The 25,217-nt window shown below is 36.3% G+C and overlaps 2 protein-coding genes across 2 annotated transcripts in view; both read left to right on the top strand.

The window, feature by feature from the left end:
• The window catches only part of LOC142973444 (phospholipase B1, membrane-associated-like), a 39,559-nt gene extending 20,048 nt beyond the window's left edge, over positions 1-19,511 (top strand). Inside the window, exons 2-7 of the mRNA XM_076115126.1 lie at positions 13,124-13,379; positions 14,937-15,106; positions 15,480-15,696; positions 16,840-16,985; positions 17,420-17,588; positions 18,009-19,511. Coding sequence (XP_075971241.1) covers positions 13,124-13,379; positions 14,937-15,106; positions 15,480-15,696; positions 16,840-16,985; positions 17,420-17,588; positions 18,009-18,196 — 1,146 coding nt within the window. The 3' untranslated portion in view covers positions 18,197-19,511. The remainder of the gene's footprint in view (positions 1-13,123; positions 13,380-14,936; positions 15,107-15,479; positions 15,697-16,839; positions 16,986-17,419; positions 17,589-18,008) is intronic.
• Positions 19,512-24,436: 4,925 nt separating this feature from the next.
• LOC142973441 (tubulin alpha-1A chain) overlaps positions 24,437-25,217 on the top strand; it is a 32,299-nt gene continuing 31,518 nt past the window's right edge. Inside the window, exon 1 of the mRNA XM_076115121.1 lies at positions 24,437-24,529. Coding sequence (XP_075971236.1) covers positions 24,527-24,529 — 3 coding nt within the window. The 5' untranslated portion in view covers positions 24,437-24,526. The remainder of the gene's footprint in view (positions 24,530-25,217) is intronic.

Here is a 25,217-nt window from a genome sequence, read left to right as displayed (position 1 = left end):
CACGTTCTAATAAATACATGTTCAGCGCAGACTTCATATTTTCCATTTTTACAAGTATTTTTACTACTGCTCCATCCCTATTAGCCATAGCATAATGTTATATAGCTTATAGCCTTCTTCAGTTAATGGGCTATTTAAGCCAAAAATAAATTTCCAATTCAACCCAGTAGCTCCCGAGACGAGCACGATCAAACAAACAGGCAAACATACAAACAAATAAACTCTCCAGCTAGACTTTATTACTAAAGTATTAGACTAGTACTGTGAGCAGTGCGGCCTCGTGTTCAAGAAGGTCAATAGCACGTCAACCATATCTTAATATTATATAATATAACACGTAATACATATATCTAGGCAGGCACGTTAATTGCGGGACGGTTGACTAATAGTTATGCTATTTTTAGATTTGTATGTGTGAAGATCGTGTGTGGCACTTGTAATAAATTGTAAAGCGAAAGTTTATAAAATAAATAAGTTAACTGCTATTGTAAGTGTATGTGATGCATGGGGTTTCATTTTCTGGTATTAATGAATGATTGAGTGATGTAGAATGATGTTGGTTTTAATTATTAAATACATTTAATTATATGATGGTTTGTTAATTTCGTATTTCTGATCGTTATGTTTAAAGTAGCCAACTTATATATATGCACTAAACACTAAACTGGTATACTCTCATAATTTCTAAACCATTGAATAGGAAAAGCTTGATACTATTTTAAAAGAAATAGACTGATGCCTACGTTAAGTAATCCATGGCACATATGTACTTTTCTAATATTTGTCAACTGCTAAACAGTTATAACGTATGATTTCCAAATAGTTTTGTAAGCAAAACTGTTTATTCTTCTACTAAGTGAATAATTAGCTTTAAAGACCCATTGTACATTAATATTCAGTAAACAAACTCTTTGTCAAATATAAACGGTTTTAACTAACAAAAGATTACTGTACTATTGTTTACCAACGTTTTTTCCTACACAATAAAACTTGATAATTATTCTCTAAACGGTGGCCGATTTTGGACAGCCCTGTTGAGGGTTTACAAACGAAACTGCGATGCATAAATATGTAATATCTCGCCAGTTATATCCGAAGTCGTACAGTAAGAAATTAGTTTCGCGTTACCTTTGTTATCCCATTTAATAATAAGCGACCCTGTTACCATAAAATACTTTACTATACTCCGGGCTTCTATTGTAAAACCTATAACTTTTCCTGATCAGGAAATCGAACCCAACAAATTGCAATCAGTCGTAGCAATCGTAAACTGTGACGCAACAGAAAAAAAGATAATCTTTTTGATCAATTTCGGCGATGGCGTACACTTCGACTATAACAATATACGAGCTTGCATGAGGAATCATTACAACTGTCAACTATTGACAATTACTCACTACTTATGAATTGATCTGAAAAGAATATTATTACGATGTCGACTAGCAGTTCAAATAAAAGGCGCAAAAACGTCTTATTGAACAAAATCCCGTCACCAACGTCTCAAGCAAGCTTATTGTTCATTCCATAAAGATGTTAACAGGTTTCCTCAATTGTTTAACCATTGTCTGTTATAAGGCTAATAGCAAGCTATAAATTGATTGCTTTATAGCAATTAACATATTCTTCCTTGCGAAATGGAGAGACCGCATACGAAATATTTTTAAGTTATTTTATGTCATCTTTAATCACACATTGAAATGTTATACACAGAGTGAAAACAATGTTGGACCATAAAGGGAACCCACTTCAAATATGAAGATAATTATCTTCATTCACAGAAAGGAACATTTTATAAAAAAAAAGTCCTGCATTCGAAGATTTTTGATACAATATAATGTCATACTTTTAATACCGACACACCCACGTTTCGTCTTTAACAGTATTCGTCCTATGTGCCTCGTGGAGGTAGAGCCTATTGCCGTATAAAGGTAGCATTCGGTTCTTAGCGACCGCGACGCGCGACCATGGTCGCCTGTCGCGAGGCGACCCTAGCTTTCGGATTTCAGCGACGGCGACACTCTTCCTGCAGTTTTAACGGGTGACGGTTGTGTTCTAGTGCAGTACGATATGTCGGACAATTATTCCGCAACTAGGAAAAAAGTTATACAGCAGCTATTGGAGGATGAAGAAGATAATGATATTCTTATTATGCTATTATCTATGCCTCCAGAAAAAAGAATGAGGATTGATTCAATCTTCACATCACGAGAAGAAGAGGGTTGCTTTCAAATACTCATAAAACAACATTTGAATTATAAAGAAGAAAAGTTCAGAAAATATTCTAGGTTAAATCATAAACAGTTTTTAATAACTAATTCTATTAACTTCTTCTATGTCCTCGTTCGGTGAAAATGCCGCCATTTTGATGTGCTTCTCGCCTGCGTCGCGTGACGGCACTGCCTCCGATGCGACCGAGTCGCTGTCGCCACGCTGCTCTCTAGCCACGCCCACCGGTCGCGCGTCGCGGTCGCTAGATTTGTTTATTACTCCATATAAAGGTAACATTCGGTTCTTAGCGACCGCGACGCGCGACCGCGACTCGCGACCGCGACCGGGTCGCGCGACCCACTGCTTAGTATGGATTTATATGGAGTACTAAACAAATCTAGCGACCGCGACGCGCGACCGGTGGGCGTGGCTAGAGAGCAGCGTGGCGACAGCGACTCGGTCGCATCGGAGGCAGTGCCGTCACGCGACGCAGGCGAGAAGCACATCAAAATGGCGGCATTTTCACCGAACGAGGACGAGAATTTAATATAATTAGTTATTAAAAACCCACCTTTATATGATGTAAGGCTCGCATCTTATAAATAATCCTCAGTCTTTTTTCTGGAGGCATAGATAATAGCATAATAAGAATATCATCATCTTCTTCATCCTCCAATAGCTGCTGAATAACTTTTTTCCTAGTTGCGGAATAATTGTCCGACATATCGTACTGCACTAGAACACAACGGTCACCCGTTAAAACTGCGGGAAGAGTGACGATGTCGCCGTCGCTGAAATCCGAAAGCTAGGGTCGCCTTGCGACAGGCGACCATGGTCGCGGGTGGCGGTCGCGCGTCGCGGTCGCTAAGAACCGAATGCTACCTTAAATCCATACTAAGCAGTGGGTCGCGCGACCCGGTCGCGGTCGCGGGTCGCGGTCGCGCGTCGCGGTCGCTAAGAACCGAATGCTACCTTAACGGGCACGTTACCAAACTTTAAGCTAGTATTCAGAAATATTCTTATCACTACCAAACCCGGGATTAGAACCCAAGATCATGACCAACAGTCAAATACGTTCCGCATAGGCACGTTAGTACTGATTCGGCATTTTGAGTTTAACGCCTAACATACGCCACCTGTTGGCGCTATAGCCTTCTAAGGCCAATAAGAGATTGCAGACCATCTTCCAAATGATTCATTTTGTTTTGAAACAATATAATTACAACGGTTGAACACCTCTCAATTTCTTCATAAGTGGTATTTAAGTGTTGAAACCGTTTAGGCTATCGATAGTGCTTTCAAGGTATGCCTAACCATTCGTTCGGCCTTCGAAGTTGTAACTTGTGTTCTTTCTACCAAAACCTTTGACTTTTTGAATTTACACAATATCACGCCTATTTTACACGAAGCTTGATTCAGAGGTGTATGAAATACACCCACGTTTCGCCTTTAACAATGTAAGTCCCATGTAATAGGGGGTGAGACTATTGCTATAAAAAATATTCTAATTTTATAATTTACATAGGAATATTTCTTTTCCAATGAAAATACCAACATGTATTATAGTAACTTTGTGTGACTCGGGAATCGAACCCGAGGCCTCATGCTCAGCAGTCGGTTATGCTTCTGACTGTACCGCAAAGGCAATTCCTTAATCGTAAAGAAATATTCCGTGTTAAATACTTGAGAGTGATTTAAAACGGTTCCTGAATGTGGTAAGTGTGTCAAACCATAAGACCGGTATAATTGTGTTCTACCTGGAGCCGAAGTTCACTCACACTATAATCGTTATCTTAATTGAAAAGTTAGCTTAATGTTAGGTATTCTAGAAAGTATTTATAACTTCCTTTTTAACTAGATCAGTCACAGCAAGTTATAATAGACTTATCCCACTATTACATGTTTACCTTCTTGTAGTTCAAAGACTGGCGTTTGCAAAGGCTTAATACTGTCTTCAACACATCATAATTTTGATTCATTTACTCGTTCGTATACAACTTGCTGAACGGAATGTAATGAACTTTTTTAAGAAGTTAAACCATAAGTGACTGCAAGAGGTGGTGAAACTTAACAGTTTTAAATGAATTTCTTTAAATATCTAAACCACTTTTGTTCTACATAAATCTGTAATTTCTATCTATAGTATATCTTAAGATATGGGGAAAGGGTCAGCAAGTAAGTATATGTTATGTTGGTTTTATATCACCATGCACTAATAAGGAGCGGAGATCGATAGCTAACGACGGCGCTTGCCTCACTTACTATCATTATATAAGTAAGTGAGAATTGACATATCACTTCGCTTGTAACGATCTATTGATAATGATGAGCCGCTATGGTACTTAATCCTAGATTTTGGACATATCTTTATAGTAAACTGGGTAAAAAAAAAGCTGCAATATGGAATTCAAGGGAAATCCTGCTTCCTTATCGTATGGTTATTGGTCAACCAGTCATCTTAATTGACAACAAACGGGACTGACTCGGCACGGAGACGCCCAGTTCAAATACCACTATGCGGTCACCCATCTATGGAATGACCGCGCCAAGTGTTGCTTAACCCACAGATCGTTTCCCGACTGGTGAGCGCAACTTGCTATGGGCGTCTCAAATTATATAAGTGTAGTGCGAGTATTGACATATCACTTCGGTCGTTACGATCAATTGATAATGATGAGCCGCTACGATACTCAATCTTAGATTTGTTGCGTATCTTTGTAGTAAACTGGGTAACTTGGTAGTTAAGTTATATTAAGTGGTTAAATAGCTATAATGTTAATAACATTGGACTTGTCAAACGTGAATAGAGCTTGTTGATATGAGCTACATATCCTTATATTAGGTACTATTTCGTATTCGGAGTAGGTACATTGTAGGTACAGGTAGGTACAGGTAGGTAGTAGACAGTTAGGTACATAGATACAACCGCACGGAGCGATCTCCGGGGTTAACCTACGCTTGCCGATTTTTTTTTTGTGGATGGATGACCATCTTATACATATCGAATTCCTATGTGTCTTCCGAAACACATAGGAACTCGCATGTCCCGGCTGTCATTTTAAAAGATCTTTGACAGTCGATAGCACTAGTCAGAAGTTTGAAAGTCTGACAATCAGTCTTACCGAAGGGAATCGTCTTGTAACAGGGTTATGGAAGTCAGATAGGCAGTCGATGTAACATACTGATATTCAGCTGCGTCCAGTGAGACTAGAAGCCGACTCCAACATACTTAGGAAGAAAGTGTAAGCTGATTTATTATTAGGCATTTTATTATGTTCTTTGGGAAGAATATAGCTTGGTTGCATCAAGCATCTGTCGATTATAAATTACAAGTATATTACTGTGTTTATCTGGTCCAAACGAGGTATTACGTTAATATTCTACCTTTCTTACTGCACCAGCAAGTCAAGACTCATGCTAAGATCCGAGATAAAAAATATATTTTAATAAATAATGCGTTCTTTTCACCTCAATCGTACTTTCAGCTTGAGATTTTTAACTCTGCCATTTACGTATTCAAAATTCGCAATGTTCGATCTGATAACTGACACAATTAAGGACAAGGAAGGCTACATTTTGAATCTTAAACATCTATCAACTAAATTGTTTGTCGACTCGCGTGCACATTGCGCGCGCGCATCTAAAGTTTTGCGGCCACGCACGCCCGCTTTCCCATTACTCGCCTTACGAATCTCAATTAGTTTACACTATTACGTCATTAACAATTAATAGGAATGTGCTCAGCAATTGTATGGCACTTAATAGGATGTATTTTTGAATGGATATTAGTTTTAAATCTAGTCAGGGCGTTATATCGATTGAAGAATTAATTGTATTCGTTTTTAAGTGGTGCAAGTGCAAGTGATTATCGGTCAATGTCGTTTTAAAGCCTTTGTTTATTTGTGCCGTATATTTTAGAAGGCCATTGTTATTTGACTCAAGTAAATCTGGCAAACCATTTATTAGTTACTCTATTTGCATCACTTTTTTCTATACAATTGTTGTATTAGGGCTTAACCCTGTCCTTAGTTCGGGAATAGACCCTTGCCCAGTAACGAGACAGCCATGGATTAAAAGAGATTGTTACATTGCACTAAGACATCTTTTCTATCCTAATTATGTAACTATTTCCTGCCTACACTACAACAGGTTTTCAATATAAACCATCCCTTTAATACACCAATAATTTCTGGCCTCTGACTGACTGTCCCAACAACAATAGGACTCAGGAGACGAACATGAATTTTAAAGTTTATTTTTTCTACATCCAATTACACATTTCTTTAAGAAGAGCAATTGTGAATATCAACTGCTTGTATTGTAAATTTCAACTAAGTAGGCCAACGTACTTCAAAGAGATCACAAAATATTCCAATTTCATCACTTTACATACTTCACCTTCATAGTGACATTTCCTCATGACATCGTCTGAATTGGCAAGCAGATGAGTGCACGACGTCGATAAAAACATACACATTTATGTAAACGTTCGTGTATTAAGTGTCGTGTCACGTGTCTGTCTGTTTGTAACACACGGTAATGTTTTGCTGATGTATACAGTAGCGCAATTCTTTACTGTCGAATATCGAGAGTTTGACATTTAAAATGTACTGCCAAAATAGTTCTTACGGAGCCCGGTAGAGGCGCTTAACAGATTTTCGTGTAATATTTCTCGATAGTTAGCTGGTTGTAACCTGCTGGTTTCGATTCCTTGGTTCAGTAAAATATTTTTTATGGAGGTATAGTTTAACGTGCCTGGTATTTACTTTTTTCTTTAGCCTGTTTTTAGTGCCTCACTGCTGGGCAAAAGCCAACCTTTCCCTTCAAATTACCGTATCGGCGGCAAGCTTCGAACAGTCGTTATCAAACGCGTCCAATAGTTTGAATCATCTTTGTGTTTTTTAACATATTTCCCGAAGGTTTTGCAGAAGCTATTAAGTATTGTTAATCTTTGGTACACTTTAGAATCTTTAGGAAGACTTTCATTTAGCTCTTACTTACAAATTAGAATTGACTTCTCTAGCTCCAATAAAATTGTTGTTATTTTTTTTATTTCTAAGCAGGCGATATAAGATTCCTGGATATTTTGTCCAAAGATCCTCATTAATGTATCAGCCGGGAATCTTTGAAGAGCATTTTAAGTAAGCCATTCGTTATCACAGACGAAAATCAGACAGAAAGGACGCAATGTCTTTCGTACGAAATTCCCCGTCTTACCGCACCCTGTCCTTTTACCTTATACTTCAAATAAAACTTTAAGAAAAACAATAGCAGTGACATAACACATGTATGTGTGTCCCACTTTACCGTGAGTTATTTATCGTGTGTATTTTTGTGAGAAAACAAAAAGTTATTACGAGATATGATTTCACAATAGATGGCGTGACGTGTCATGAGCTTTTTGTATGTATGTATGCTGTTCCTGTGTCTTAATTGGATTTGTTACTGCATTATCTGCCAATCAAGTACATTATGAATCTGGGAGTAACAGAATTTGGATCGGTGTATGAAATAAACCCCTGTTTCGCGATTCAGTTAGTCCCATGTTATAGGAGACGAGTCTATTGCCATATTTATGCCGGTCACCTTATTTTTTCGGGGTACGAAGTATTCAAAATACTGACGAAAACAAGGAATATCAACAACATTTTGCGAGATCTGAAAATTAAACCCTAGACCTCGTGATCAGCATTGATTGCCTCTGTGGTGCAGTGGTAAAGGTTGTCACGCCACTTTTTTTGCGCCGGGAGGTTGTTGGATTGATGTCTTAAAAAAAATATCCCGCATATAACAATTATTTGTGCAATCCACAAATAGTTGTTTCGGGTATAGTTGTACTTGTGTGTGTTTGTAGAAGTCCCCGTGGGACAAAAGCAATTCTTATATAGCTAATCTATACTTATAATAAATCTGTAGAGAGGTCAATTCTGTACATTGAATATATTTAAAAAAAAACCAATGGGGGATGTTTAGTAACGGATACTGATACCGAATCTGCAATTTATAATTTTCTTTTCTGTCTGTCTGTCTGTCTGTCTGTCTGTCCTCCGTCTGTATGTTACGCTATCACGTAAAAACTACCGGATAGAATGCACTGACATTTGTTATATGCATAGAATAAGTAGTGGAGCAAGTATTGGGATACTTTTTATCGCATAAAATTTCATAGATTTTTAGAAAATTGAATAAAATACGTAGAAATCGTTTGAACCTGCGTTTCCCTAAAGAGACCATAGATGGCATTGCAATTCATTTCACAACATTCGCATATGGTTAACGCGGTGCCTGCCGTATCGATACCTGTTGTTAGCACCAACCAATAGATGGCGTTATGGTCAGCACCACAGCATGTTTTTCCTAATTAATTTATTTTGATTGCTTTATAGTAAAAAAAAAATACCTTTAAAACAGGCTATACATTTATAAGATTTTCAAACATAAATGTTGTATGATATATTACACAAAAATGTTGGTTTACGTGGTTCCGGTGCGGTCGGGATATCCTAGATGGCAAACCGAGTTATTTCGTTTGTTGTCGTTGTTCGCCGCAACTAACAGATGACGTTGTAGTTCGTAACACGTAACCAAATTAATTGGTTGCATTAAGGAAATAAATTGGATAGCTATGAAACAGACTATGTGGTAAGTTTAAAAAAAATATACGACGGATGATATATAAAAAATAATTACGGGTTACGCGGTTTCGGACGTATCAACGCAAGTATACCTACTATACCTACATTATTACGCGTGTGAAGAGCTGCGGCACAGATAGGTCTGTCTGTACCTATAATAATATTCTGAATCCAGAAGGGTAAGCAATGGTCAGTCTATAATAAGGTATTATATTTTACACTGTAAACTGGTACGGATACAGACGAGAGCGGAAAAGAAGGTAACCACAGGAAATCAGGCCTGCCTGAGCCTGTGTCACATTGTGTGCTCTTCGGGTCCCTTTCGTAAATAACCATTAGATGACAAAAGAGTTGTTAGCATTTTTATGTGTAGGTGTGTAGGTAGTGCTTCGCAATTCGTGTGCTCAAACGAATAAGCAACAGTACAAAATTCACGCGAGCAGAGCCGCACGGGTCAGCTAGTTCATATATATTATTAAACATTATTACACCTATTTAAAAATATAGCCAGCCATCCGTTAGACCACGACTTTACTTGAACAACGGCGATCTTATTTCAGTTCGACAATAAAAAAAAATCTATTGGCAAAAATTTACTACCTCCCTAGGGCCATAGCTTACCTATCACTATTCTACGCTACAAACAAACAAATCATTCGATTACATTAAAATAAACTTTGCAAATGTTACACAAGTAATCTCGAATAACATCCAAGTGACGCAAGCACTTAACATTCACTACGCACTATACTGAGTGCGTTAGTCGTAACGCACTCGACACCGTTACAGTGAGACACTTACACTTGACGAACGACAATGACACTACCTTGTGCACTCTTTACATATAAATTATCGTATATTTGATATGGCAGAAACAACAAAAAAATATATGGCAAAAGATCGTGCTAAAATATTGCAGGCCTAAAAGTTCTTTGAAGTGGTTCTTCAATAATGTCAAGTCCTTAACCTGCACTCGGCTAGCGCGATGGCCTCAAGGCATTTTAGAAGAAGACATGGACTTAAAAAGCAATAAAAATTTCCCATGTTTCTTTTTATTAAGACACCTTTACGAAACGGTTTTCCCTATTACTGATATAGACATGTAGTGTTCTTTACAGTCAGTACTATCGAGTATCGAGTGTTTGACGGCAGCCGCTAGTGGCGCAGATCAGCGGGCCTATCACGTATCTCAGTTGACAGTTAGTATACGTCAAATCTATGGTCACTATTCAGTACATTGCTGCTTTGACGTAACGTATTAATCACTATAACCTAAGGGAGAAAACAATGGACAGGATAGTGGCTTTCAAATGGCTGTCAACTGAGATACGTGATAGCCCCCCAGGTTTTCATACAAAAATTATCGGCAGCAGTAGGGAATCGCCCCTCTGGCATGTAAGCGAGTTTGTCTTAATCTCTCTCTCTCTCATCGTATGGTTAGTGGTCAACCTAGTGTCAAAGTTGTTCAAGTCGCCCGAAAGCCTTTGACGTGGCTTAACGACTGTTATCTTAATTGACAACAACCGGGATATCAAACCAATGGTGATCGCTCAGCGTAATGCTGTGGCACTTGTGTTGCTGTAAGTGCTTGACAGTGCTGATATTCAGCGATTTTCAACGTATATCAACTTTAACTTAGTAAAAGTAACAATATATTTAACCTATACTCGTATCTACTTCTCTAAACTATCACATAACACAATCACTTGTTCTTCACAACGCATCAAGACGGACGCAACGCGTTCACAGTAAGTGTGTGCTAAACTGACACTTATACGATAGAACTGAAGACACGGACAGAAGTGTAACTCGGCATTGACACGACCTTGCGTGTACTTGTCATATAAATAGCGTAATTAAGTTTTGGAACACATTTAGACATATTTGACCTCTTGTTAGTAGTTCCTAAAGCCGGTGGTTTGCGCCAGTAGCGCTAGATTAGACTCGTGCAAGACTGAAAGCATCGAAACGCGTTACTTTACTTACTGGTTAAAATCAATCACAAGCAACAATCAATAACAGCAAATCCTATAATTCTAACAAAATTACACTATGTATGTTAATGACTAAATTTTATATTGCTTTCCACCAGATCCCTAATCAATATCAACTATATCTGCATATAGACAACTACAAAAGTCAATAAACCACTTCATATTTTCTAAATATATATTCTTTCTTCTTCTTTTTTTTCTTTTAAAAAGACAACTCCCGCACTAAGAATTGCTCTTGTGTCGCGGGGACTTTTACAAACATACAAACAACGGACACAAAGCACAACCAGACCCGAAACAATTATTTGTGGATCGCACAAATAATTGTCCCGTGTGGGAATCGAACCCACGACCTCCCGTTGCAGTGGTATCGGCGTGGCGACCTAAACCACTGCGCCACAGAGGCAGATATTACGAAATATTATTAGTATTTAACGGAACAAAACCATATTAGTTAGAATTGAAGATTTCAATCAATGTCAAATGTGTTTTCGATAGAACAATATGGTTGCTTCAGAATATACGGTTATGAAAGATTTAAAAATAATATTCTGCGTTTTTTGTAGCTGAATCTACATAAGAACCCATAACGCAAACATAATACACATTATTATATGTAAATTCATTTACAACATGTACATCTAGAACCACGGAACCGGCAGACGAATCTCTTGACTTCATTAAACGAGCAGTTTCTACAAACATTACATAGGACTTACGTATGCCTATTGCCTTTATACCACCGTTATACGCTCCTTGGCCCGCATAACTCATGTTTATTGACAATTAACTCCAATTTCACCATAAAACAAAACATTTTAGGCTTTATCTGTCGGAATTAACCGACGGTAACGAGGTTGCTGTAATGTCAATATTAACAAGCACGTGATGGGTTGCGGAATTCAACCTTCGTTATTTCTTGTATTGTTTGAAGATTAACTAAATTTAGTTATTCAAAGCATTTCTCTAGCTTGCTTCAGTGATCTCACCGCGTCCTCCCCTGCTGGGCAAAAGCTTCAACCATATTTCTTCTCTGCATCCTGTCTCTAGCTATTTCTATCGATTGTTTTTTGCCAAAACATTATAATGTGTAATTATTCATATAAGAATTGTTACTTTCACGCATTATACCTAACCTAAGTACCTAATTAAACAATATTTTAACATGCCAATATTAAGATTACAAACATGAAATGTGTTGCAGAAAATGACCTTCGCGAGAGTTCAAATAGTATGAAGAACAACTAGATTAAGTAATTAAGGCATTTTTCTAGATGTGTCCAGACCAAAGTTTGTTTTGTTATGAAATATTCGTTCTCAAATAGTTGCGTGAACATGAATTAATATGTATTAGAAAAATTCTTTGGCGCCGATATTATTTGTATTGAATACGTCTATGTTTAATCTGTGTATTTACTTTGGTTTCTTTGTAGAAGTCTATAGATCATTAAAAAAATGTAGAAGCTGTTTTTCGAGGAGTGAAATAGATTACCAATTTTGTTTGCAGTACGATTGTGTTAAGTTTACAATCCTTGAGAACGCAAAGGTTATGTCTATTTGATGAGAACATATACGCTGATAATTTGTGTCGAAGGCTATTCATTAACTATTTTGAATACGGACACAGACCTGGAAAATAGATTTATTATGTTAAAATCTATAAGCAGTTGAAAAAAATTGTCTAAAGCATTCGTTTCTTAGTACTCACGTTTAAAAATGAGAGCCTAGTAATATAGCTGCCTATTCATAAATTAGACATTAGGAAATACAGTTTTACATCATTTATCATTACTGAACATTCGCTGTTAAGTAATAGTGAATCATTCAAAAGCATTCCCTCAGAAAGTAAAAATGAGGCCAGAAATCTGAACATTGTTTGGTTTGGAATGTCACGTTGTTTGTAAAGATTGTATTAAATTTTACCTTTACAATTGTTTGACTCCAACCAATTCTTTGTGCTCGCTAGTCGCTACTATCGGACGTCGCGTTGACTCTGGTGATCGCTGAAAATTAGCGCTGTCAAGAGCTTGCAGCAATGCAAGTGCCACAGCACTACGCTCAGCGATCACCATTGTTTTTGTGCAACTGCGAAGTGCACACACACTAATTCTTGTTTGTGCATCTAATTTTGATTCTCTTTTTTTGTTGTATGTTGCAAAAGCATGTTGTGCAAAAATAAAAATGTTTTATCTTTCTTTCTAATGGACGTAGTACTTTTTACTTAGAAAATGTTACTCAGAAATTATTAAATAATTAGAAGTGAAATTCTAAACTTTTCTTTTTTAGTGGAAAGTTCACTACCCATCCCGCAAGTCTCACGTCCGTCGTCAGCGCGCCATCCCCTCATCAGTTCCGTTTCCCTGCGAGGACGCCGTCTCCTGGGGCCGCAGTCCTCAGCGCCCCACCTCCGTGCACCGTCTGCGACCGGGAGACATTGATGTCGTGGCTGCTATCGGAGACTCCCTGGTGGCTGGCAGCGGGGCCTTGGAGGAGTTTGCGCTTGGAGCCTTCGTTGAGTACCGGGGAGTGTCGTGGTGTGCTGGTAAGTTCCATTCCTTTAATTTTGTTGTTTTAATGACGTGGGAGAGATGCTGAAAGTAAGATTTGCAGAGATAAGCTTTATAGAACTTAGTCTTACTGGATGCCAAAATGGTCAAGTCTGGAAGCCGATATAATCTTGTCTTAACATGATTATGCCGACTAAGCAGAAACTGCAGTTCTCTGGTTGGTTTAAAGTTGTGATAGCTTGAGTCGGATGATTGTATAGTAAACGATATTAAAACAAAAATAAAATACCTGAAGTACGGCCTACTGTTGAACACTAAGAGTCAGCGTACACTTTCAGAGAGCGCCTCAAAATGTAACTTTATTTTCTAGTCGAAACGATACACTTTAAAAGAGTGCGATGGGTCTCGGTTTCAGCTGACCCTTACACTGATTAAAGAGGAAGCTTTTATTTATTATTATAAATAAAGTTAATCATTACCATGCGGGTTAATATTTGCATATAATATTCCGCACGTGATGTCCAGAAGTGCACGTAACACGACGGACGTCACTAGGTAATAGAGCATTGAATCGTGCTTGCGGTCAGCGGACAGCCGGCGTACTTACTACTTACTGCACCACGCCATGGTGTGGTCACACTTCCTCACTCCAACACAGTGGCTACTTAAAATAAACGAGCTGATTATAACGATTGTATTGTTCACTATGAACGTTTGGACAGGTTGTTGGGTAACTTTACATGTAGTGAAACCTAGTATTTAAACAAACTTTAATAAAATATGTACCACAGAAATTTGTATGACGCTTCTTTTACGCCTGTTCGGCTTGAAACTAGTATTTATTGTCATTTTATAAGTTTTTAGTTGCGTAATGTAACAGCACCTTAACTGCCAATACTAACATACCGCTTGACATAAATGTAGAGCGAGGGATTCGCTTCTGATATCTTTTCAACATTAAAAGCACTCACACACAATTCAACAACAGCTATTTATAATACTCTAACTCGTATAAGTGAACTTTACTTTAAAGTAAAAACCTTGTTAACTGTTGTAATGAAAAGTTGTTAGCGTTGTATAAGATTCGTAACTTCCTTACTCTTGGATATTTATTAGTGAAATCTTTAAGGCACATTTTAAGTAATCTATACTAATATTATAAAGCTGAAGAGTTTGTTTGTTTGTTTGTTTGAACGCGCTAATCTCAGGAACTACTGGTCCGATTTGAAAAATTCTTTCAGTGTTAGATAGTCCATTTATCGCGGAAGGTTATAGGCTATATATCATCACGCTACTACCAATAGGAGCAGAGTACCAGTGAAAAATGTAACAAAAACGCGAAATTTTTTTAACGCTTATGTAACGCAAGCGAAGTTGCGCGGGTCAGCTAGTCTGACATAAAAATACCATTTTACCAAAAAAAATAGTTAGCCTAGTATAAATAGCTGCTGTACTGTCGAATTTTAGACTGATATTTTGATATCCCATCAATGTTTGACTACTTCGTGGACAGTTCTTTGCTTCCCTTTCGAGGAAAAATAACAAAATTTTTAATAAATAATCAATTATCTTCAATGGCCTTCGTATTGCAGGCGGTGACGCATCATGGCGCGAGTACCTGACTCTGCCGAACATCTTGAAGGAGTTCAACCCGAACCTGCGCGGGTACTCCACCGGCACGGGCGAGTGGCTCACGAGGAACGCCAAGTTTAACGTCGCCTTCCCTGTGGCGTCTGATGAGGATGCGCTTAAACAGGCCAAGGTATGATCTGGCATTATTAAGTTGGTATTCTCCGAAAGCTAAATGTGTGTTTTTCTTAGATTTTTCTATTTAATAGCAATTGTTATTAGCGAAACATGTGAAATGGAGGGGAGCTGAGACTGGAATAATTTGCTTTATTAACAAAAGTATGGGAGTTTACAAACTCATCATCACCGAAGCTTTCGGTAACTTATGAACTTTTATAAAAAATCCTTTTATTTCTCGTTTGGTAATCAGACCCAAGTCCTGGTATAAAGACTGAGCTGTGGTTTACCTCACTTCCACTTCCATCATCAATTTGACATCGTCATTTTCAAACACCAACAGATTGATCATCATTACACCTACACCCACTTCATTTACATACTTCCAGATAATAGTAGCTCGAATGCGTTCAGCGCCTGACATAGACATCGCGAACGATTGGAAGATGGTCACCGTATTCATCGGGGCCAACGACCTGTGTTCCGCATCGTGTCTCAACCCTGTCTCCTGGTCTCCATCAGCTCATGCCAAGAAACTGGCTAGAGCGCTGGATTATCTACAGAAACATCTGCCAAGGACTATTGTCAATCTGGTACCGGTTTTGGGTAAGTGATGTTAAATTAAGTTGCTTGCAAAGACTTCGTGGAGTGATAGGTAAGCTTGATAGAAAAGCTTTTTATTGGTTTTTGTGGTTCTAAACCTGACTAAATTGCGCTTTTGGGAAACAGTAGGGAGCATACTTTTAGTAGTTATAATGTTGTATGGATAGATGCTACAAAATGCATTAGAAACTTAAACTAAGCGTTGAATTCTGCCTAAATTGTTAAAACTGAAAACAAACGTTGTATAATCAGTTTACCGAGGCTTGTTTGACCGACTTCTAACTATAGCTTAAGCTCTCTTATTCCATGAGGAGGAACTCTATGCACTGCAGAAGACAGTAATATAACAACTTAAAATAACAATTCTAAATGATTACATATCCTTTGATAAGTAAGTAACTACGATTTTTAGATGTAAAACACCATTTCTTTCAAACATACCTTTACCAAGAAAAAGCTTATAGACGTATCAAAAGCGTGTCCACATTCCGTAGTTAATAGAAATATTATGATGTAACAGAGAGTGATATGAACAAGTCGTGAAGTTGTCCAACTAGTTGGATTAGCGCCACAAGTGGGTCGGCTCTCGTACCACCGCGCCCGCTCTAAATACTTGCAAGCTTATCACGTTGTTTATTATGTTACGTATGAGAGAAAAGCTTTGAAAATGTTTAGCACGAATAACAATCAACAAAAATTTGCATTTTTATTGTTCTCATAGTTATGGCTGTTAGATGAGTTACGAAAGAGTAAAGTCTACTTCAATACTTTAAGCAATTACCATAAAATTATTGGAAGAAAATCCGCTTTTAGACCAGTCCACCTTCGTTTCCAACTCTCAGACACTTTACTTTACCATTGCCTTGGAAGGTCGTGGGTTTGAAATTTGAATCCCACACGGAACAATTAATTGTACGATTCACAAATAGTTGTTTCGGGCCTGGTTGTACTTTGTACCAAAGTTTTGTTAAAGTCCTCGCGGCACAAGAATAATTCATTATGCGGGAGATAACCATTAAAAAAAATGTTTTAGCAGCTAATTAAAGGTTATTTTACCCGTTGAAAGAAAAGGCGGATCTAAACCAATTCCCTCTGCCCAACAGTCTTATATTATTACATTATTTATGGTTATTTCTTGTATTTCAGATGTATCAGTGTCAATTCGCGTGCTTCGACCAATGATGTGTCGTCTCATGCACTCGTTGTTCTGCACCTGCTTCCACCGCGGCGGGGACGAGCTGAGGGACCTCGTGAGAATGGCCAGGCTCTATCAGAAGGCGGAACTGCTACTGGTAAGCACTATGATAATACATATATTATATATTAACCATTTATTGTAAGATTTCATTTCAGGAATCGGATCAAGTTAACTAACCAATTCCAGTTCGACGCGGACATTATTATTATTTAAATTGTATTTTTACAATTGAGACATAGTCAAATCTCGGGGTAGTTTTCCATCTTCTTATTCATCTGGTTGTTACTTCCTGTGATTTAGTAAAACAGTACTGCGACCTTAAAGTACTCCAAAGATTCTGACATACATTTTTTTTGACAATGATCACTAAAATAAAGAAACGGTAGCGTAAAGTTACGTCGGCTGATATCAACAAAACACATTGAATATTGAGTATCAAATGCAAGACACTGGCCAGAGGCTTTCTAGACTTCTAAAACCACATTTTACTATTGATCTATTGCAACTAAACTTTTTCTTTCTCTCCAGGTGGAGAGCGGTCGCTACGACACTAAGGAAGACTTCACGGTGGTGGTGCAGCCGTTCATGCGTCTGTTCAACGCGCCGGAGCGCGTGACGTCACCGCTGCCGCTCGTCATCCACCAGTCATACATCACTCATGACTGCTTCCACTTCTCGCAGAAGGGACATGCTCTAGGTAACTATAACTTGAACTATTTAAATGTTTAATTAAAATTATATCAATAGTGATTGTCTAGTATTGGGTGACTATGGATCTAGAAGGTCGTAGGTTAAAAGTAGTTAAAATCATCTAATAGCAGGCGTTAATTTTTTGTGGTTTTTATAATGTGCAAGGTTCTTCACCGAAACTGCCCTGCAAATTTTAACTATCAAAACGCGACAGACGGAGATTTTTTTTTAACATTGCAATGGTTTATCTACTCGATTTTGACACATGACTCATTTGATTATGCTTAATGAAAACCTCCGATTATGAACTTATACATTTGACCAACTTTACCTGCGAAATCTTAATTAATAAACAGACGGGCAAAATCATTCCCTCCTACAGTACAGCTTCAGATTCTTTAACAAACAACTGTACTATATTTTCCAGCCGCCAACCTTTTATGGAACAACCTCCTGGAGCCCATCGGCAACAAGTCAGACAACGTCCCCCCGGTGCTCCTCCGTTCATTCCGCTGCCCCTCCCCCCGCGCCCCCTACATCTTCACCTCCAGGAACTCTCGGAGCTACCTCCTCACTGGCAAACAGGATCATGCCGATGATGTGTACTTGAGCTAGGAGTGGTTGTGCAGTAGGAATAAAGACAATATAGATATCATCATGGCTTAAACATTTCTTCCAAACTATGTTGGAGTCGGCTTCCAGTCTCACCGGATGCAGCTGAGTACCAGTGTTTTACATGGAAATAAAGACAATTTAGATAGTGTTGGACAATTATATTTATGAGAAAGAAGAAAACAAAGAGTGGGGAAACCAGTATTTTAGTTGGAGGCGGGAACAGAAGGAATCAAGCGTCTAGGGTAGGTATGAGTGGGGGAGGGGGTGAAATGTCTTGTTTCCGATATTGTGGCTTGAACTTGAATCGTGTGAAAGTAAATGATGTTTTTGTGAAACCTTTATTTTGAACGCGTCTGTGAGGCAGTGTTTTTCAAAGCCAACACGAAACAAATGTATCTTAATAATATTTTGCTCAAAGACCCTGTTTTTCATGATAGTAGGTAAGCAAATTGTGAATATATTTTGCAATTTTTATCAATCGGTTAGTGAAGTGAAAACATAAGGTTGTTGGTATACGAATGGTTGTTTATACAAGTAATAAATAGAATAAGGTGTAGAAATGTAAATAGGTACAATTTATTTGTCATTTTATTGGTAGTATGTTATAAATTAGACAATTAAAGTACGAAAAGGCAAACCTCATAGTATAAGTTTAGTATTAACTAAAAAATATTATAAAATAATTATATTATTTCTATCTTCACTGCTCTCTCTATAATACATTTAAGTTTAAGGTTTCATGTAATAAAAAAAAATGGAGTAATTTATTTTTTATTACTGTATACAAACTAAGCTTTACGATTAGCGTGAAAAGTTAATCTTTTATTCGCAAATAACGCAGTTTCACAAAATACTCATATATCGAGCACAGTTGCTGGGTATTAAAATAACATAAAAATCTCATAAATTTAACTTTAACTTACCGGCACGGTTTTGTTTTCTCACGAATAAACGATTTACATGATCCTATAATGACATTATAATCACTTTCACATTTCTTAACTTAATGGTAATAAACCAAAATAACTAGATTAAGTAGTTGGTATCAAATTAATTTCATAAATACTTTATATAAATATTAATACCTATTAACTTTAATAATAAAATTAGAAAGTTGTAACCATAGCTCAATGTTGTGATGTATAATTAAGTAAATAATTAATTATTAATAATTGTAACTAAATAACACTTGTTATAGTGCCATTGTGGTTACGTTCAATACCAAATGTAATTTAAGTAAAACGTTACCTAATACCATTGTATTAAATTCTAAAAAAAATGTAGATTTTAGGAATAAATTGAATATTTTTATATACTGTGCGTTATTTTATTCCATTAAATGGTAAGTATAGTATATAATTTAACCTAGATATAGTTTTAAAATAATCTAACAATCTCTTTTTAAGTTTTAACTAACCGGCAGAATTAGTTGAAAGCGCCTACCAAAATACTCACGGCATGATGTCTAATGTTATTGCGGCAAATAAAGCAACAGGCGCTTTGTTTATGTGTAAAAATTGCGCGATTTTTTATTCTGTTACTTAGTAGTTTTTCCTAATAACGTATGCTGTAATTTAAAGTCTCTTTCGTAAGATAATCCGAGGACCTATGTATAACTAAGAATTGCCACATCAAAGGTGTTTTTTAGATGATACTACACTTTACTTTTAATACCTACATACATATACCTATTTGGATAAGTTAAACATAATTGAAGTTACCTTTGATGATCGTGTGAACTTCCTAAATTAGATAAACTGCTATCGGTATTCAATTGAGAAGAATGTATCCGATATTTCGAATAGTTCAATGCAGATTTAATTCACCCAAGGTGATTATGAAGTAAGAAATCTTGCAAAGGAGACAAACTGATAAAATATAGGGATATAATGTGTATACAATGTTATATCGAGACGGTAATTTCACGGGTGAGTGAGGCCAAGCCCACGACAAGCCCACGTCGTGGCCACACCATGTCGACTGCTGGGCTACTTGCATGAGACATGATTAACGTTTGAAGGACTTATGTGCACGAAACTTTAGGAATACAAGACTTTAATTGTAGTTGCTATGAGACCTAATTTTGCTATCTATTTATAGAATGTTTATGTGTAGTATGCTTGTGCATTGGATCAGAGAGTATTTGTCATTTAAAATTATGCATTTCAAACAAAATTATACTGCGAAATACCCTAGGGGCACTGATCAGCTTGCCTTAGAAAAAAATTAACACCTTATTGCTTGTCAATAGTTGATAGTGATAGTAAACGGATCATCTGTTTTTTACTGACTAAAATAATGATTTACTTCTAAATACATAGCTACATTAGATACATTAACAACCAGGCTCATAACAGATACTCGTGCTCATCACACAAATATCTATTCTGTCCCGGGTGAGATTCGAACCTACCACACGCGGGGCTCTACGGTTATTGCGGCGAGGTGACCGTTTATGTTAAGATCACCAATTTTGGCCAAGTCGAGTTGTCATTTTTGTCAGTAAACTGTTGTAATGTCAAATCCGTTAGAAAAAAAATATTTGTGACAAAATATGTCCTTCTTTAAATAAAATATCTATACTATTGTATATTCTTTAAGGTAGTTCAGAGTATCTAAAATCAATTGGACCAACCTCCTACAGCCATTATAGCTCTGAATTTAACAATTGATCAGCAATAAGTCTAAATAAGGCGATGCGATGGAGTCGTCGTAACCGCAACAAAATCTTGTAGGCGAACTGTTAGTACCTACACACTGAGTTTTAAGACCAAATGGTGCTATTATACTGAAATATATAGTTGTGGTTCTTTAAGAACGGTTTAAGTATAAGATGAAACGTTATTAACACTTTACAGAGTAAATAGGAGTGAGTTGAAAAAACGTTGGATTCGATTTTTAATGCCTAAATTCAGAGTTATATTTTCGTTTCTGTCTGTAACACCAAATCTGTTCAGTAGTTGAAGATGAAAGCTTAGACTGAGTGATAGGGTTACTAGCGCGTACTCTTTTATTTTACTTGGTTTACTTACAAAAAGTTGACTGATGCCGTGACTTAAGCAGCATCTTTTTCGATATACACGCTTCTGCTTAAAACTTACGTCCATCGTACAAAATCATCGTAACAAGAATGTGTATGGACATGACTGGACATCTGCTCTCAGACTGAATGCAATTAATTGACTCTGTTTATTAGTCTCTACTGCAACCCATACCCAGATACCAATAATAATTGCATTTGTATTTCTCCGAAAATCTTGATTGACTGGCCGCGAATCACATTTGCTTTCGCGTATGCAGTAACAGCTTCAGTTTCTAGTCTCTCTTCCAAATATAAATGTATTTTTAATTCCCATCTAAACACTAGAATAATTAAATACCTCAAAACAATAAACTTTTCAGCGTTATTTTACTAAACAAACTGGTCAATTTTCAATCCTGGACTGAAATATTGAAGTTCGGGTTACACTATCATTTGAAAAAGAAATCGATTTTCAGGAACAACCTATTCTTTTCCTTAATTCTAACAACAATTGGTGGTATTCAGTGACATCTCTTTAAACATATAAACCTCCCCCACAGAAATCATGAAAAAATATACAAACAAACCATAAAAATATCGAAATATACGTGGTCTATGATTGCGTGGCTTGAAAACTATGAAAAAATCATTTATTTTGTTCCCCTTCAGTTTTTCAGTTAGCGTGACAGTTGCAGCCTACTGATTTAAAAACGTTTATGAAAGTTCAATGACCTGCGTAGATACCTTATTTTAAATTATGCGTATTGGTAACTTGTAGTAGTTATGTAGATTTTACAGACTGAAATAATAATGAAGGGAGTGGCAACTGAAATAGTATTTTCAGTTATCGATGTTGTTATTTGGAATTGAATTTTTCAGGAGGATACGATATACATGAAACAATATAATTACACGGAATCTAAGGCTTAAAACTTAACGTTATTACTTTTTAACTTAGTGTACTTTTAATTTAGATTTTGGATCTTACCAACTTGCTGCATGAAATTATGCAAATTATTTGTTTTTGCTATCACACCTGCTTTGAATTTGACCCTAAAATCACCCCTTTTGATAAAGAAGGACTTGTTAGAACAAGTTGTGGCTTGTTAACTACTACGCAGAGTCGACCAAAGGTGGTCGCATACAAAATACTGGCGGAATAAAATATATAATTATCAATTTGTATGTGAAATATTTTTATGTGTGAGATTTTTTTACGTAATATAAATTATATACTTTTCTAAAAAGCATTACTACATAGGTAAAATCTACGTATAGTAAGCCACATATTGCACAATTTTACATGTAGGTACGTGTTTTACTTTCGAAGGGTCAAGGTTCCCCCATGGATTCCCCATTGATCCCAACTCTTCAGTAGGGTCACCATAATATCATTGCAAATGTGTTAGGACCAAAATGGCAATGTAACTTAATTATAACGTTTTATAACTACGGATATTTGATTTTAATAAAATTGTAATAACTGTTTTGCTAATAGACCCTTCATTGTATTCAATTGGGATCACACATGACATAATAATACCTCTACAAAAAAAAAAGTTTATATTTCAAATACTCCGGACGAATTTAACGAAATAAAACATATTTTAAATTTGAAACAGATGGGACTTTTACAAAATTCCCTTTTCTTATTTCTGGAAAAGACCCAGCTATGTTCCCACGGGTCCATTTTCAGTGGATGCAGTTGACTAAGAACTCAAAAGGCTTTTCAATGATATTAATTCCTGCTTAAGTTACATTGAACATTTTATTAACTTCTTTTTAAAAGGTATGTTTTCCTTTGTTTACAATAATGTCTGTAGTCTTCAAATAAATGAGCTGAATTACAATATTATCTCATTAGTCACGGCTTACTCATAGTTGGGCTTAAGCCGAAATATTGTCGATGTCTGGACGAGAGCACGAATGGACGCACTACCGTCTGACACTGAATCAACGGTCTTATTCTGGAACAGCGAATATGATTGCGAATTTGAAGAGTTTAATGTTAACCAATCTTATAAAATTCTTCTAAATTATACTCCATTAGTTCTTTTTGAAGTCTTGGTTAGTTAAATAGTTACAAAATATACTATGTACAAAATATAATACTGACAATAGGGACGCAACCTATTGTCAGTAATACCAACTTGAAACTGCATATTGTAATTTAAAGACTACATATAAATATGTATTACTATGAGATTTTTTTCTCATTATTGCTATTTCTCATTTAAGAGCATTCTAATAATAGCATAATCTTAATAATATAGGTACTAACTAAATCCTTTTGTTCGGAGTTGTAAGTTGTTTAACATGTTCAAAAATATGATTTAAACAAGCAATTGGCTACTCTATAATCACAAAATTTGCAGGAAACAAACAATTTTGATAATCATCATATATCTTACGAAAACACTTTATGATTCTGCGTAGGAGAACATTTTTAAGTACATAACATGACTTGATTATAACCAAGAACATAATAATATGTATAAAAATTAAAAAGAACTAAAGTAATCAATAGGTCCTAGAAAAAGGACGATTAACTATAATTTAACAGAAGACTGGGTTTCAACATTCGATTTTTAAAAAGAAGTTAGTCTAAGTCTTTATTTAAAAGCTTAACTCAACGAGAAAAGCTCAAATACAACACACTAACTCTTAACCGTTATTTAAACCTAAAACTATGGATTTGTCAGAAACTAAAGCACTTAACCATCAATGAAAATAATTTGCCAACGACCCTACTTAAAAAAAACCTTCAACTTACCTCCATTACCCATCTTGATCAATACCCAACATATCACTGTTCAATCAAAATTCAGTACACAAATCTATACTAATATTATAAAGCTGAAGAGTTTGTTTGTTTGTTTGATTGTTTGTTTGTTTGTTTGTTTGTTTGAACGCGCTAATCTCAGGAACTACTGGTCCGACTTGAAAAATTCTTTCAGTGTTAGATAGCCCATTTATCGAGGAAGGCTATAGGCTATATAACATCACGCTATAGTCATTAGGAGCGGAGTAGCAATGAAAAATGATACAAAAACGGGGAAAATTTTGACCCATTCTCTTAGGTGACGCAAGCGAAGTTGCGCGAGTCAGCTAGTAAACAATATTCCCTAGAAACAGGGAGTGTGCCTATAAACTACAACATCATCCAGAATAAGGAGCGTCTGTGCCGCGCGGTATAAAAGCGAGCGAGGACGGCTAGAGCCCACAGTCTGGCTCGGTGTGTTGCCTCACGAACTCACTACGCCCGTACCTCCTTGTTCAAAAGTTTTTTACTACTACAACACTTAAAAATGGTGAGTGTTCTTTTTTAATTTTTTTGAATGTAGAATGAGGGATAAGATTTTTGGGACTGTGGAATAGTTTTCGTTATTATTTAATTTTATAGGTTATTCTTTTCGGAGTTTAATTTTCACGGTTGAAATTGTTTACGGCTGAACTTATTTTTTACAAAGTTTTCCTGATTGTGGAATAGGAGTTTTCGTTGGATTGGAAGGTTTTTTTCACAGTTTATTTTATGGTTAAAATTGTTTGCGACTGAAACTTATTTTTACGGAGTTCTAATGTTTGAAAACATACTTAAATTGTAACATAATGTTCTCGATTTTAACCTTTAACAAAAAATTTTCCTTGGAAGTCTTTTCTGAAAACTTTACACACTGAATTTTTTTTTCAGTAGCTTTTTCACTTATTTTTCTGTTAGGTAGTTGAACGTTGTTATACTCTATTAAGCATCGGAGTGTTATTTTCGAATACATAATATATTTTTATGTACCGTCTAAAAACAATCCATACCAAAGTTAACTTTTTAGACCTTTCGCTTCTGTGTTAATAACTGCTAGTTAAAGTTTCATTATAATTCAGTTGTAAAAACTATACGGTCAATGAATGAGTTCCAAGGCCATTATTTACAACTAATGATAAAAAACAAAAACGTGAAATCAAATTCGATTCAAAATTTAAAATAAATTTTTGCACGTGCTT

The sequence above is a fragment of the Anticarsia gemmatalis genome, chromosome 6, assembly GCF_050436995.1.
Source record: "Anticarsia gemmatalis isolate Benzon Research Colony breed Stoneville strain chromosome 6, ilAntGemm2 primary, whole genome shotgun sequence".
Taxonomy (NCBI): Eukaryota; Metazoa; Arthropoda; class Insecta; order Lepidoptera; family Erebidae; genus Anticarsia; species Anticarsia gemmatalis.
The sequence above is the reverse complement of the archived record's forward strand: the minus strand, read 5'-3'. Positions and strand labels throughout refer to the sequence as shown.